Source organism: Arachis duranensis, chromosome 4, assembly GCF_000817695.3.
Source record: "Arachis duranensis cultivar V14167 chromosome 4, aradu.V14167.gnm2.J7QH, whole genome shotgun sequence".
Taxonomy (NCBI): Eukaryota; Viridiplantae; Streptophyta; class Magnoliopsida; order Fabales; family Fabaceae; genus Arachis; species Arachis duranensis.
Genome location: NC_029775.3, coordinates 20,209,460 through 20,225,517, shown reverse-complemented (window position 1 = coordinate 20,225,517; position 16,058 = coordinate 20,209,460). Strand labels below are relative to the sequence as shown.

At 38.2% G+C, this 16,058-nt stretch overlaps 2 protein-coding genes across 3 annotated transcripts; one reads left to right on the top strand and one right to left on the bottom strand.

Annotated features, from left to right (window-relative positions):
- The first annotated feature begins 8,309 nt into the window (after window positions 1–8,309).
- Window positions 8,310–11,945, top strand: LOC107483702 (uncharacterized). Of its 2 annotated transcripts, none has more exons than XM_052260198.1 (3): window positions 8,310–9,151; window positions 10,786–10,885; window positions 11,298–11,945. In XM_052260198.1, the coding sequence occupies exon 1, from the start codon at window positions 8,371–8,373 to the stop codon at window positions 9,142–9,144; it is 774 nt and encodes a 257-aa protein (XP_052116158.1). In that variant the 5' UTR covers window positions 8,310–8,370; the 3' UTR covers window positions 9,145–9,151; window positions 10,786–10,885; window positions 11,298–11,945. The 2 variants fall into 2 exon arrangements, with proteins under 2 accessions (XP_052116158.1, XP_052116157.1); XM_052260197.1 differs by lacking the exon at window positions 11,298–11,945 and adding an exon at window positions 9,358–9,462.
- On the bottom strand, window positions 9,831–15,746 carry LOC107483701 (vacuolar-sorting receptor 6). Its single transcript, XM_016104308.3, has 13 exons — window positions 15,254–15,746; window positions 13,886–14,578; window positions 13,559–13,647; window positions 13,343–13,412; window positions 13,169–13,252; window positions 12,992–13,068; window positions 12,802–12,883; window positions 11,614–11,696; window positions 11,430–11,493; window positions 11,218–11,346; window positions 10,767–10,870; window positions 10,551–10,665; window positions 9,831–10,458 (listed from the first exon to the last, which is right to left on the bottom strand). The coding sequence occupies exons 1-12, from the start codon at window positions 15,531–15,533 to the stop codon at window positions 10,552–10,554; spliced, it is 1,869 nt and encodes a 622-aa protein (XP_015959794.1). The 5' UTR covers window positions 15,534–15,746; the 3' UTR covers window positions 9,831–10,458; window position 10,551.
- Window positions 15,747–16,058: the final 312 nt, after the last annotated feature.

Below are 16,058 nucleotides of genomic sequence, written 5' to 3'. Positions count from 1 at the left end.
GATTTAATTAAATATTAAATAAAATTATTAAAAATTTAAAAATAATTTTAAATATATAAATTTAATAATTTCTAACTTAATAAAATTTAAAATTTCACATATAAATTATCCATAACTTAATATTAGAGGTTCACAAACAACTTCAAACATCAAAGTTTATAACTAAACAAAAAAAAAACGCACATAATGACAAACCCATAATGTTCTATATTCAAAAGAAACAATTACTAGCAAGTTTTCAACTAATCAAAAGTGCAACTCATCAAAAGAGAAAAAGAATTGAGCCTTTAATGTACTTATATGAATTGATGATGGATAAGAAAATCATAGATGCACCTCAAAGCACAAGTCATCACCAAGACCTAAACATAGCATAATGAATAATTTAGCTCAACTAACAAAAAATGCTAATTAACACAATGCTACTTACCTAAGTGCCAAAGGGACATTGTGAGAGAAGAAGGAAAAAGATTGATAACTACAAAAAATGCTAATTAACACAATGCTACTTACCTAAGTGCCAAAGGGACATTGTGAGAGAAGAAGGAAAAAGATTGATAACTACAAAAAATGCTAATTAACACAATGCTACTTTCCAATTAGCTCAGGCTTTTTTGTGTCACTTCAACCACCAAAATGGGCACTAAAACAAAGCTTTTTTTTATTAACTATGTTGATTACTTTGTCACTTTCTAGTGTTGGAATGGTTCAAGGCAGCAGCAGAAAACTTCTGGCACCAACATTTCCTGATTTTGGCAGCTATGATTTTCCTCCATTTTCTGATTTTGAATGAGCTGCAATGCTGCATAATTTGTTACAGTAAAGCATCAGATCCAAATCAAACACCAAAGGCAATAAGCAATAAGAACAAAATGGCAAAAAATAGAAGCAAACAATGGATGAATCATGAATAAAAATTGAAGCAGAAGCAAACAGATTCATGAAGCAACAAAACCCTATTTCTAAACAGATTCATGAAGCAGCAAAATTGAAGCAGCAAAAATTGAACTCAGATTCATAAAGCAGCAAAATTCATGAAACAGCAACTCAAAATTGAAGCAGCAAAAATTGAACTCAGATTCATGAAGCAGCAAAATTGAAGAAACAGCAACTCAAAATTGAAGTAGCAAAATTGAAGCAGCAAAAATTGAACTCAGATTCATGAAGCAGCAAAATTGAAGCAGCAAAAATAATCCCCAGCTGCCTTCAAAGCGTCATAATAGAAAGCCAAAAACATATTCAAGATTCATCAAACAGAAACCAAAATCATGTAATCCAGATAAACATGAAGCAGCAACTCAAAATCATGTAATCCAGATCAACATCAAAGAGCATGTTTTCTGTGATAGAGAGGAACAGAAACATGAACAGAAATAGGAACATGAACTCAAATAGGAATAGAACCATGAACAGAAACATGCCCGCATACATGAACCGAGGTGGAAGGCAGAGTATTACCGGCGACGACGGTGGAGGTGGGAGCTGGACGACGACGGTGGAGGAGGCGAGCTGGGCAACGGCGATGGAGGAGAGGTGCGACGGTGGAGGTGGCGAGCTGGGCGACTACGATGGAGGAGAGGAGCTCCGCGACGGCGATGGAGGAGGGGAGCTCCGCGACGGCGATGGACGAGAGGTGCGATGGCGATGAGGGGCTATGGGAGGGTGAGAGGGTGAGAGCTGAGAGATACTGAGATACTGAGGGTGGTGGCTTTAGGGTTCGTGCATAGCTGATAGCCCTTTTCTTTTTTTTTTTCTTCAAAACGACGCCGTTTTGAAGTTTAATATGCAAACCAATAAACCGTGAAAAAACCGGACGGTTTTCCCGGTTTACCGGTTAACCGCCAGTTCGACCGGTTTTTTCACCGGTTTTTTGTCAGCCGGTTTCTGACTTTACCCGGACCGGTTAGGTGACCGGTTCCCGATTTTTCCGGTTGAACCGGCCGGTCCGGTTCGGTTTTCAGAACCATGGTATAAATATAGTTAGTCTTTTTATATTGTATAACTATTTGTTATTTCTAATTGTGAAAAAAAATTAAATTTTAACCCCTATGCTACCTTAGAGGGTTATACTTTATATTAATTTTTTTAACATTAAAAGTCTCGGTACTGATTCTTTAGATGCTAATAAGTCAAAGAATGATTTTTAGTGAATTTTTAGAAATCGTTTATTGTTCTGTTTTAAATTTATAAGTTTATAAAAATATAGATTTTTCGAAATTTGAACTAAAACACAAAAATTGGATTTTTATTCTTATTCGTTTTGATTTTTTTGATATTTTATTTGAATCCAAATAGATGTATTTTCTCATTAATATTTATATTTTAAATTTAATATATAATAAATAAATAATAATCTGTATTAGTACTAAATCGAATTAAGCTGATTCGATTTATTATATATGGGTTATTCAATAATAAATTGAATCTACTAGATTCGATTTGTTACTAATGGGCTATATTTTGAATATTAAACCTTGATAATTTGAATTTAATAACTTCGATTTACCAATAACTCTACTAATTCAAATAAAATTGATTTGATTTAATACCAGAATGTGTAATTTGAATTAAATCAATTCGATTTATATACATGCATTGGAATATCTATGTAATGTTTTTTATTTTAAAATTATTGAATAATATTGATAGCTCCTTAATTTATTTAAGTCTTTTATCCATTAATATATTATTGAGTAAAGGGCAATTTTGTCCCTGACCTTTGTTACCGCGGACATTTTCGTCCCCGAGGATTAGGAAATACTTAAATGTCCCTGACCCCGTTAAAAAGTAGACATTTTGACCCCTCCGTTTGAGTGTCTCCGTTTAAGATTGACGGAAAACAGTGACGTGGCCCCGTGGCGCTGACCTGGCCTTAACGGGTTGCCACGTCGGCTGGGCTTTGTAAAAGAGGACAAATATGTCCCCAGAGGCCAAAACGCAGCCGTTTCTCCCCCAACCTTTTGAAACTAAGCACAACTCACCCACGCAATACACATAACACCAAGACGATCAAAATCCCTCCCCTTGTTTCTCCCTCCGAAAATTGCACTACGTGGAAGAGCAATCGGCGTTCGGTGAGTGAGCGGTCGGAGGCAAGAAAGAAGATTACCGTGGAGGTTAGCACCACTGCCTTCCTTTCAAGGTAAGATCGCCCTCCTTACTCCTGAAGTTTCTGTAGTTTGTAGTAAGGGTGAAGTGATCATGCGTGCATGTTGACAGCGTATGTAACAGAGGTGTAATGAGAGCAAAAAATGGTTTTTAGAGCATGGTGTCTAGCAGTAGTCGTAGGAGGTACTGTGTTAGGGTAAAGGGGGATTTTGTAATAAATTTTCAATGTAATGTAGTACTCACACATAGTTGTTTCTTGGTAATTTTCAGATGGTGGATGTTTTTATGGTGCCAGTTTTTCACCACGGTGGTAGCTTCGTGAGAGGTAGTGATGGTGTTCTTGTTTATCAGAATGGTAAAGAAGAGAGGTTCCCGGAGATGGACCTAGATTTTGTGAACTTCGGAGACCTTGTAACCTTATTTAAGGGTTTGGGATACCAGTCCTACAAGGCAGTATACTGGTATGATCGAACAAGTGCGTTGCTTGAGTCTGGGCTGAACGAGTTAACCGGGGACGCAGGGATCAATGCAATGCGGGAGAACTTAGTGAAGTACCAACAGAGTCTTGAGTTCCACATTTACTTTGACCACTCCGTTGATGCTCCGGAGGAAGTATTTGATGCTGGCAAGGATGGTGACGATGAAGTGGATGTGGATGAAATATTAAAGGAATTGAAGACATCCTCTTCATCGGATGATGGGTATGAGAGCACCAAAGATGTATTATATAAACCTCCACCAGCTGGGTTGGAGAGTGATGGAAGTGATTCTGAGAGTAGTAAAGGGGCTGTTGGTGGCAAGAGAAAAAGAGTAAGGGAGCCAAGAAAGAAGGTGATAACCCCCAAGAAGAAATTCACAAAGAAGGTGCAAGATGGTAAAAGGGAGCATCCAACTGGAGAAGATAGCGGTCAAGGGAAAAAGGGGGCAGCTGGTGAAGCTGGTTTATGGTCTGCTGCTGGGCCTAGTGATGGAGGAGGTGGTGGTAATAGGCCAGGAGTGGATAATGTATGGAGATACTATGTAAGTGAAGTCCCCACAGAGCCTGAGAAAATCATGTTTGAGTACGAGTCGGAGGACTTGCACACACCTATGGGATCCGATGATGAAGGTGAAGGCCACAAGTTTCCAGAGTTTGACGATGACTATGCTCATGGTCAGGGCAGATTTGAGTTAGGGATGAGGTTTGCAAGTGTTGAACGGTTTAAAGATGTGGTGAAGGACTCATTCATTGCTGAAGGTAGGGAGGTTAAGTGGATCAAGAATGATAGGGAGAGAGTGAGAGTGGGCTGCAAGGATGAAGAATGCAATTTCTTGGTTCATCTTTCTTACAACAAAACTCTGCAATGTTACCAAATTAAGACCTACCAGCCAGAGCATAGTTGTGCAAGGGATTTAGGGAGTAACGTAGCAGACCAGCATTGGATCAGCAGGAAAATTGTGAAGAGGATGGCTACCCAACCAAACATGACTACTAGGGAGGCAACTGAGTTCCTAAGGGAGAAATTTTCTCTTGTTCCCCATCCTAAAATGGTGTATAGAGCAGTGGTTGAGGCCAGGGATAAGATTATGGGAAACGAGAAGGAACAATACAAGAGGACAAGGGATTATTGTGAGCAAATTTTAAGTTCTAATCCAGGATCTACTGCAAGGCTGGAACTTATGACACTTCCAGAAGCTCCCCCTGTTTTCGACAAGATATACATATGCTTAGATGCCTGTAAGCGAGGGTTCAAGGAAGGGTGTAGGCCTTTGCTGCACCTGGATGGATGCTTTCTCAAGACATACTACATGGGGTGGCTTCTATCAGCACTTTCCCAAGACGCAAACAACCAATTTTATGTGGTTGCATATGGGGTCATCAGGGCTGAGACGAAGGATGCCTGGAAATGGTTCCTCACTAACCTTCAGGCAGACATAGGAGACGACGCAAACCATGGCTGGAACTTCATTTCAGATCAACAAAAGGTTTGATGTTTTATTGGTTCATTCTTGCACACTTACTATATATTTGCTGAGTTGTAAATGTTGGCTGCTCATGTTCAATGTAGGGTTTACTCCCTGCCTTAAAGGAAGTCATGCCAAAAGCCAGGCACAGGAACTGCGTGATGCACATATGGAAGAACTTCGTTAATAGATTCAAAGATCTATACATAAGAGAGGTTGTCTGGGAGTGTGCCAGATGCACAACAGGTGCAGAGTTCAAAGACTGTATGGAAGGGCTGAAGGCAGTGAATCAGGGGGCTTGGAAATACCTCTCCAAGTTTGAGCCAGAGACATGGGTCAAGGCTTATTTTTCACATGGCCCGAAAGTTGATAACCTCACCAACAACATGTGTGAGGTGTTCAATGCCAAAATCGTTAACTATCGCTGCAAGCCAATCCTCACTATGTGTGAAGAGATCAGGTGTTACCTGATGTGGAGGATGGTAAACCACAAGCGAGTGTTGGAAAATCACCCTGGTAAACTAGCACCAGTGCAGCAAAAACGGATGGAAAAATTACTGACTCTTAGCACAAAGTGGGTGGCAGAGTGAGTTGGAGATAATGAAAGAAAAAGGTTTGAGGTGAGCCGCAAAGGAGTTAAGGTTGATGTGGACCTGATTAAGTACACATGCTCCTGCAATCGATGGCAACTTACTGGTAATTGTTTGTTCACCTATAATTGTTAACTGTTTGTTCACATGTAATTTACCTATTCTATACTCTGAGTTAAGCCTGAATACATTTTTTGGGTAGGAATGCCATGCACACATGCACTTGCTGCTATAATGAAAAGGCGTGACAGGGCAGAAGATACGTGCACCCCTGGTTGTGTATGGAATCAATCAAGAGGACTTACTCACATTGCATCAAACCAGTCCCAGTGCAGAATTCTGGCCCCAAACTGAATACTCACAACCAAAACCCCCCATCATCAAGAGGCCTATTGGCCGGCCAAAAGTTCACAACAGACAGAAAGATCCTGCTGAGCCATTGATGCAAGGGGGAAAATTGAAGAAGTCATTCTCTGTGGCTTGCAGTAAGTGTGGTGAAAAGGGCCAAACTACAAAACCTGTAAAGGAGCTCCATCAAACCCCAATTGGAAGCCGAAAACAAAGAAGCCTAAGAAGAAAGAAGGAGGCAGCTCTCAACAACTGGTTGTGCTTCCTTTGTCACAGTCAGCTCCAACTGCAGGGGTAAGTTTGCATTCCCTATTTCTGGTTTGAATAACACACTCTTGTGGAATTGCTGAGTTAGAAATAACTTTATCAGGGACTGATCTGTCTTACTATCTAATAGGATAGGGATTAATGAGTATTAGTATTGAATTCCTCAAGGATCAATATGTCTTAGTATAGAAAACCTAGGGACTCATCTGTCTTATTATCATGCTTATTGATCATGTTTATTAACTCTCCAAGATTCTTCAAGTAGCCAACCAAGCAATACAACACCCCTGTAACAACCAACTACTGTAACTATTTAGTTTCTTGTCTTTGTGATCAATTAGATATATGACTTGTTTGAAACCAGTTGATGTGCTTTATTTTTACCCCATGTTTTGGTCTGCTATTGCGTGCAGGTTACGAGTGCAGCTGCACCAAACCCTGCAAATGTTGCACCAGCTCCATCCAGATTTACTAGATCCACACTTGTGATACCAACTCCGGGAGTAACAGTCACTCCATTCAGGCCACCCGCCCCAACAACAACCCCTCCAAGTAAAGTTCTAGGCAAGGTTCCATCGATGGTTAACAACACTTCTCGCCCTAAACATTCAAAATTCAGACCAAAGTAGAAGATCTTCAGGCCACCGGCACCACTGACTCAAGGACAATCTAGCACACCGCAAGTAGCACCAGCTCAGGAAGACCCCAAAACAATAACACCAACTGAACAAATTTCTAAGGAATCAACATGACTGACGGCTGACAATATTATGCTTTTTTTTTGGTTTAGCTATGACCCAATGTAAATGATAACCAGAAATTCTAGATACTGTTTCCTTTTTTTGGTTTGGGTCTTTATTTTGGTTCAAACAATACTTGTGAAGTAACAAGATGTTAATGGTAGAAAGACATACTACTTTCCTTTTATTTTGATGTTAATGGTTGAAAGTTTGATCTCTTGTAACTTTGCCAACTTTATGTACATGTTAATGGTTGAAAGTTTGATTTCCTGCTACTTTCCCAACTTTCTTTTCATACATACATAATCACAAAAATGACCCAAATATATGTCAGATACACAAATGATTAATACATTTCATTTTCATCATTTGGCCAGTCTTACATCATTTCTTATAACTAAATAATGCAAATATCAGCAATACAAACATCACACATATGCTCCACCCAATTAGATTTTTTTTAACCTCTAACCCTTCTATCCTCTTCTCCAGCAACCTTATCCTCTTTTCCATGTCTTTGTTCCAGTGATGCTCTTCACCATGCAAAATTTGCTCATGCCCCAAGTACCTTGTAACACTAACACCAAGACCAGCTATGTGCTCGTCCAGCCACAGAAAATACTTGCACCATGGTTGTCTAACCTACACAAAATCAATCCTCAAAGTTCAGAAAATCAGGAACTAAGGATAAACCCTACCATAAACGGAGTTACACAGATTTTCGTTGCATACCTTATAAAAGGGACATCCCAGAAATAATCTCTTCGGATTTCTGGTCGTCCTCGACATGAACAAGATTGCGTTTTCTCCACAGAAGCACTTTGGTGACACGCACTCATTTCCATCTTTGGCGGTCGGAACTGGGCCTCTTCTCAAGCTTGAGGATACACCTTCGGATGCCATGGTCGGACTGCTCCCTTTCTTCCTTCTTCCACATCACCCTCAGAATGCATTCGAAGCATTAGGGCTCCAGGATTTCATAAGTTGGGGATGACTGAAAAACGGCAGCGTTTTTGAGTTCGGGGACTACGTTGTCCTCTTTTTAAAACCACATCCGACGTGGCAGCCCGTTAAGGCCAGGTCAGCGCCACGGGCCACGTCACCGTTTTCCGTCAACCTTAAATGGAGACACTCAAACGGAGGGGTCAAAATGTCTACTTTTTTACGGGGTCAGGGATATTTAAGTATTTTTTAATCCTCAAGGACGAAAATGCCGCGGTAACAAAAGTTAGGGACAAAATTGTCCTTTACTCTATATTATTTAAAATATAAAAATCGATATAAATTATTTTTTTATAATAAATAGCATTTTCGTTTGAGACTTCTAGTAGTGACTAGTGAGTAGCAGAGTAGCAACTGCGAGGAGCAGCAAAATGAGTTTCCTCCAACGCCTTCTTCACGGTCCCTCGAAATCCCCATTTCTCACACCACCATCACCACACTATTCCACCTCTTATTCTTATTGTTCAAAGCAAGAAAGTTCCCATCCCCAAACACGTCCTTATCCTCCTCTAACACAACAACAACTCTCCAACCTCAACCACCTTCTCCCCCGCCTCCTCTCTCAACCGGACCACCTCCCCACCGCCCTCCGCCTCACCTCCGCCGCTCTCCACACCACCACTCCTCTCCACGCTCTCCCTCTCTCTCCACTTATCCACTCCCTCACCTCCCACCCGGACACCTCCCCTACCTTCTCCCTCCTCACGCGCCTTCGCCACGCGCCTCAAATCCACCACCACATTTCCCCAATCGCCCTCATGCTCCTCACTTCCTACTTCAACAACCGCATGTGCAAGCCCGCCCTCGCCGTCTTCCGCTGGCTCCGCCGCCCTGACTCCCCCTCTCCCCCGACCAGGCAGGTCTACGAGGTCGTCATAGAAGGTCTTTGCAGGAACGGATTCATGTTCGAGGGTTTATCGGCGGCGAGGGACATGGTGGTGGCTGGCGAGCTGGTGGCTCCTTGTGGCAGCTTGAGGGAGTGGATTTATCGGGGGATGTTGAAGGAGGCGAGGGTGGAGGATGCGGTGGAGTTGAACAATGCAATTTTGAGATTCGAGAAATGCGGCGGCAGTGATGATGAGGAAGAATGTAAGGAGAGGGTTTTGGCGGTGCTGGAACGCGTCATTGCTCGGTGGAATGAGTAGAAACAAGGTAAGGTGTTACTGCTAATTAGATAAGAATGAATGTTTATTGCATGATTAGATTAAAAATGCTTAGCTGAAATTACTTAGTTGTTATTGTTGATTTGTTAGGAATTCTTAATGGCAACTTTTTAAGCCAAGAGCAATGTTTTTAGGGTTTGTACTATAAGATAAAATTGTTGTTTGTACCAAGTGAATGGGTGTTTTTATTTTCAGTTCATTGTTTGAAAAGAAACAAACTAAAGAAGCATCGAAGTGGTAAAGAATGGACTTTGAAATGTGAAGGAAAAACCAATTGGAGATATTGATCCTTCAACTAAGGTATGTTAACTTTACAAATGCCAATGCATCGATTATTTTCAGACAAACAGTATCATTTTATGTTCGAAACGGTATTATAAGATTGTTCTACTTGTGCGTTTGGCAAAGGTCTAATGTTCTAAATCACTGCTGCAAAAACACCAGCAATGCTTTTGAAAAGAATTTCCTCTCCAATTGAATAGGATCTTAAAAGTTGTGATTTTCATACCTGGATTGGTTTCTCTCCCTTTCCTTTCTTGCAGACGTTCCTCAGGATGACAGTTTCTCAGTATTTTCGGTGAGTGGAAACTGTAAAGACGTCGTGTATAGAGGCAGGGAGAGGACCACCTTTTTTATGTGTTATTATCTTTAAATCTAATGCGTCCATCAAACATTAGAATTAACGGATGAGATTAAATCATTAATAGTTTATAGATAATTACATTTAGGCCACAACAGAAGTTTAAATTACAATAAACTTCCAACATACAAGTGCCCCATTTCTCATGCCTTCAGTTTCCTCCCTTTGCTACACTTTTCACTGTCACGAATGAAGAGCTGTGAGTAATACTAGATTAATGGTAACAGGGATAGCTATCTGGTCATTACCTCATAAGAGCACACAGGATGTTATACCTTATTACCATCATCTACTGCAAAATGCTGAGTGAAATATTGATTGGTGAACAATAGATGGTTATATTTTAAGACCATGCAAAAGAACCAAAGTCTTTACTTGTATTGGGAAGTATCTATGTTGAATCCTGATACTAAAACAAGTGTGCCATTACATCTCAACAGTTCTATTTACAAAAAACCAAAAACTAGATGGTATTCTAGGAAATATTTATGTATGCACGAAATAGTTTGCATAATCGCCCTACACTAAACTATAAAGTTGTGAACCATTCTTTGCTGTTAAGTCATGAATATCGCCAATCTTGCTCATATACCCCACCTCTCTGATTTGGATTTCACTGTATGTAGCTCAATCATTTTGCCATTATTAGATTATGTCTGCAAAATGCAGATAGTTAAGTAAGAAAATTTTGTTCTCCATGAAAGCAAACCTCAAAGCAAATTAATTGTAAGGCAAAGACAGTGAAAACCTTATACAGTGCCTTGTGACCGTAAAGGTTCAGTTTCGGCATGAGCTACATTATTTTGCTGGTCTAGTGGCATGTACTGGGACATGATAGCCATGATTTCCGAGTCCATGTAAGCCTACAAGAAGGTAGAGATAATTAAATGTGGAGCTTAACTTGGATCTCCAATTTAATGAGGATATTTTGTTTGCGCCATCTGTTTTCTGGGAATCAACTTACCCTGAGTCTGTATTTGTAGAATACATAACCGGCTAAACCGGCGGCTGCAACAACTGCTATCACCAAAAATGCGAGGAACCGCCCAAATCTTGATCCACTTCTTTCTGCATTGTTAACAGGCAAGTTTTTTATCATGTAAATTTACTGTCCTAAGGTGTTGAGTAAAATGAATCTGTGTTGAATGATCTGTTTGTAGATTAGCTTAGCACACTATTGTGGTCATAATAACTAATCCACCTTTGAACAAACATATAAGGATCCTACAGTAAGGAAAATCTGGCGCTTTTATTTTGAATGAATATGTAGTGCATTGGAAGCAATTGGTATTAGAGGTTTTAGACTGAATGTTTAATTAAGTACTAACTATTTTGTCACTTAAAAATCCATGTCTATAGTCTGATTCATTTAATCTGAAACTATAATCTTATTCGTGCTGAGCTTAGTATCGTACCAATACAAACATCTTGTTCCCTCATGTAAAGAAGATTTCCTTTGCATTTGCAATCATAGCTACCCCATGTATTCTTGCAGGTGCAGCCATCACACTGACAAGCGCTTCGGTCCTTGCATTCATCAACATCTATCAAACCAAAAGAGAAGTTTAATACAATTATATTCTTCCAAAATTAGTCATTTAGTTGCATGAGTGGAAACAGATATTACCTTCACATTTGTATCCATCCCCATGGAATCCAACTGGGCAACGACAACCATTTACTATAAATTCCTTTACACATAAACTGAATTCAGTAAGCTTTGAAGCATAACAAGGAAAGTGATTCAATAAATATTTACTATTTTATAACAACCAGAAACGTGAATAAGAGTTGGTTAAGCAGTACTAAACTGAGCAAGCTGAGAAAGTTAATTTGTTTTTAGTTTCTGACCAACAACCTCCATTGTTTATTGAACACCTTGCAGGTCCAAAAGCTGTAAAATAAGGCAAGGCAAGTCTCAGCAACACCATGAAGAAACTGGAATATCTCTTTGATTATCACAGATAAAACATGTAAGAATACAAGTTTCCTCTTAAATGGGGAATGGAGATCATGTAATGAGTTTCTTCTTTTCTTCTTCTTCAGTAGTATGTTCACTCTATTATGTATTAACCGTGGACCCCCTGGATTAGATGTTTGAGCTTTGAATATTTTACTAATATTGACATACAAATGTTTTGTATTATTATAGAGCAAAACAGGACACCTAAAAAAAAAAAAAAAGAGAAAAAACTGCAAAAGTAGACAGAAATTTGAAAAATTTGTAGCGTAAATGAACCGGAGCTTAGATTTGTATAGTATTAAGTTTAGTTTATTATATGGATTTAGCTAAAGCAAATCTTAATGTTACTAGTTAAGAAAATTTTTGTATAAGAAAATTCCAAAGTTAAATTCCCAATGTATTTAGACTATTTATTGTTCATTTATTAAAATTAAAATTCAAAAATTTCTTAAAAATGTCTACTAAACTTAAACATGTGCCTTAAGACATCTTTATTATATTTACTCTAAGAAATCTCACATTGTCTAATTAAAAAGAAAATCATTATCGTGTAAATTAAACAATGTGAATAGAATACATATAATAACTTAACTTACACAACACGGGTATAAGGGTATTTATGCTAATAGAGGAAGAAAAACCTTAGAAAAATAGGTAATGTAGGACTTTTACAATAGGTATCATAAACTAAAACTAAAACTGTTATATAAATCTATGCTCCTGCAAACCATTAGAACTAATTTAAACTTAAAATTTGAGTTTTTTTTAATTATTATTTATATGCGAAATTGATGAAATAACACAATAGGAATATTGAACCCATGAAGCCAACCGTACCAGAAAAAAGGTTGGTTGACGGTTGTCGTTGTCAAACTAAACTAGCTATTTCCTTTTAATTTACAAATGTCTCTGTTTTCTTATGATGTCAACATAATCTTGAAAAAAAAGCTATGATTTCAAAACGAACTGAATTTTCTTAATAATTTTTTAAAAAAAATGGAAGACCACGTTTGTTAGATTGGAAAAGAAGGCATACCTTCACATGATGTATAACCATCACCCTTATACTGGACACCTTTCACAACAGGGCACTCACAAACTCTTCCCCTAAAAGTATCCTGCCAACAAATCATGGTTTAAGCAGCACACACACACATGGGCAATGATATTTACATATAAATAATCTTTGAAGAAAAAGAAAAATGGTGCTTATGGATATTCCTTACTCTGCAAGCACTTATGTTGGCCCTCTCATCCTTCCAACATCCTCCATTTCTTTCAAGGCACTCATTAGTCTCAATATCTGATAAGCACATACAAACCAATATGACAAGTTTAGAAATCATACTTATGTTGATAAAATGTCGAGAAAACTTTTCATAGCTCAAAAGTTTTACACCAACCTCCACTTAAACAAACTGGAGGTTCAGTAGTCTCCTCGAATCCAGCACATACAGCTTTTAGAACAGCAGATCTCTCCAACTTTCCTGAAAATTATAGTGGACGATAGAGCATACTTCACTATTTGATTGAGAGTGGAGCAGAATGTCTGTTAAATAGGTATTTAAGTTGCTAACCTCGATACTGGACATCGTTTATAACCAAAGTTGGCAAGATGGTGACATCGCCACGAGATCCATGCCCTATCTGAATTTCACAGATGAAAGAAAACTCCTCTAAATGTTATAGAATGAATGACCAAATCCATATATAAGGTTGTGTTATTTGATAGAAGATTTTAAGTTTTTACAAAGTTTTGAATTCAGATTTAAAGAGAAAGAAAAAAATGTGACCTGGCGTAGTTGCTCATTCTTTAGCACCTCATTCTCCACATCAGCTTCGGGGTCACCCATGCACTTTTTAATTTTCTCTATAGGCAAATCTGTTACATTCACACCATAATTTTAGTTACATACATTAGTATTGATAAAAAATGTCATCTGCATACTAAAAACTAACAATAAAAATCACTTATCAAATTAACCACTATTTACTTGTATGTTGTTTCACATATTTTTTATGTGTATTTTAGATTCTAACACTTATAACTGATTTGGTAGTTTATTTTTAGTGTACAAGATTAGTGTTGATTATAAAAGGCAAAAGTAGTAAGCATTTACCTAATGATTTCATGACATCTTCAGCACATTGTTTGGTGTATTTTTTCTCCTTCATAGAACACCTGATATGGAAATCTGTTACATAATCCCACCAAACCCAAGAACGGTTACTCTCATTGGCAACTCTATGAACGCACAACTGCCTCAAGTTTTCATACACCACATCCTTCCCTTCATATCCTTCTCCAAAATCCTTCTCGGGATCCGGCGCACAATACCTTCCATGATTTATACACTGAGATTTGCACTGTCTGCTCTCTACAAACGGCTTGGGACAAAACCAGGTTATGTAGTGAGGAGTGAACAATGTGTAGCCTCCCCTCTCAAGAATCTGAGCATGTCCTTTGAAATTCTTGACGAAATTCATCTGCTCTTCGCAGCGAGCGCCACACTCGTCGTTGCTGTTAGTCCATAGCTCATACTCCACTCTGTTGTCTGGGTGAGGCACTGATTCTCTCCAGTCAATTCTAAGCATCACTTCGTCTTTCTTGCTCAGTGCTTGCTTCAGCTCGTCGCCGAAAGATTTCTCGATCAGCGCCGAGGGGATCTGAATCTTCTCTATGTATCCATCTGCATCGTTACTCTCTTCTGGAGAATCCATGGTTATTAGGGTCTCATCAATGCTGTCAGTTACTAACACTGCTGCAGCTCCAGCTATTTGAGCATGCCATACCTTCAACGCAAAGTAACACTCTGCCAGTGCCAAGTACAAATACATCATTCAAATAACTCTAAAGAGGTATTCCTCCGCAAGGAAGAGAATATAATACAAGAAGAGTTCTAGAGGACTATTAAAATTTATTATTTTTTATTATTAGTTAGTTATTATTGTTTAAAAATATAAGATAAAATATGTTATTAAATTATTAATTAAAGGAATTAGACTAAAAAAATTGAATTGATGGCTAAGTAAGGTAAAAACAATAAATTCTGATAGGTTGAAGCATTTCTTGTAATGTAATCCGGAAATGGGAGAGATTAATTAATGAATTGTGTATGAACAAGAAATAAATAGAAATAAAATTGAGGGCCAAAAGACAAAAAGGGAAATAGTATGAGACTTTAATTGTGGGACACACAATATTTTACGATAAACAAAAAAGAGAAAACATTAAAGCAACAGGGAAAAAAAAAGAAAAGAAGAAAATAAAAAAGATAATCGAGAGATGCATAAATTATATCATCATCATTGATACAACAAATCACCAACGACTCTTATCTTTAGATATAACCAATCTCAGAAATCGTTAAAAGAAAACACAGGATCATAGAGTTTCACATAAGAATGAAACTAGCATGGGGTCGATGAATGAAGTCAACGGTGATTATAAAAAAAGTCAACGAAAAGAATGAAAAAGAAGTAGTTACCTCCACGATCAAGGAGAAGAATAGTGGGGCGATAAGAGTGAATCTTGAAAGGCTTATCACCTTCAAAAGGCTTACAACCATGAGAGTCTTTGTCAGGGTAGTGTACGGATCCCACTATGAATCCTCCGTAGTTAGGAACACCGAAGTTTCCTATGGCGCCGTCGTGCTTGGCCTTCATGGTGTGCGGAGACAGCACCGTGATGCTGCTCTTCTCCACCACGAACCTGCCATCAACAACAAGAAGTAGGAAGAAGAAGGGAAGAAAGTGAGGAAGCACCATGGATGAAGAAAGTGGTGTTGTGTATGATAAAGAGAAGAGTTGAAGAATATATAAAAGAAGTAGTTGAATAAGGGTGGAGGTAGGTTTGTGTATCGTAATCGAAGGGTGAAGGGTGAAGGGTGTGACGTAAAGAGATGGTAAACGAAAGGTGAAAGGAAGAGAGTGGAGGTTCAGAGAACGAGCCAGGGGAACTACTATGCTCTTGTCTCATAGTCATAGGAGACACTGACCTATATATCTCAATTCTTGACCCAAAATATTTTACAGACTCATTCCATTATATTACGAAAAATGTCTGAAAAATTATAAAAATGACTCAAAAAAAGAGTCAAATTTATTATTTTTTATTAGTATTTTTAATTATTGGTATAATTCATTCTGTTCATTAATCTAACAACATATTTTTAAATTATATTTTTATATATTGCTGACTAACTGCCGGATAAAAACAATATGTTTTAATGACATTCTAATATTTTTTAAAAATTAATCTAAAATAATTTAAAATTACTTTTTATATTTTTA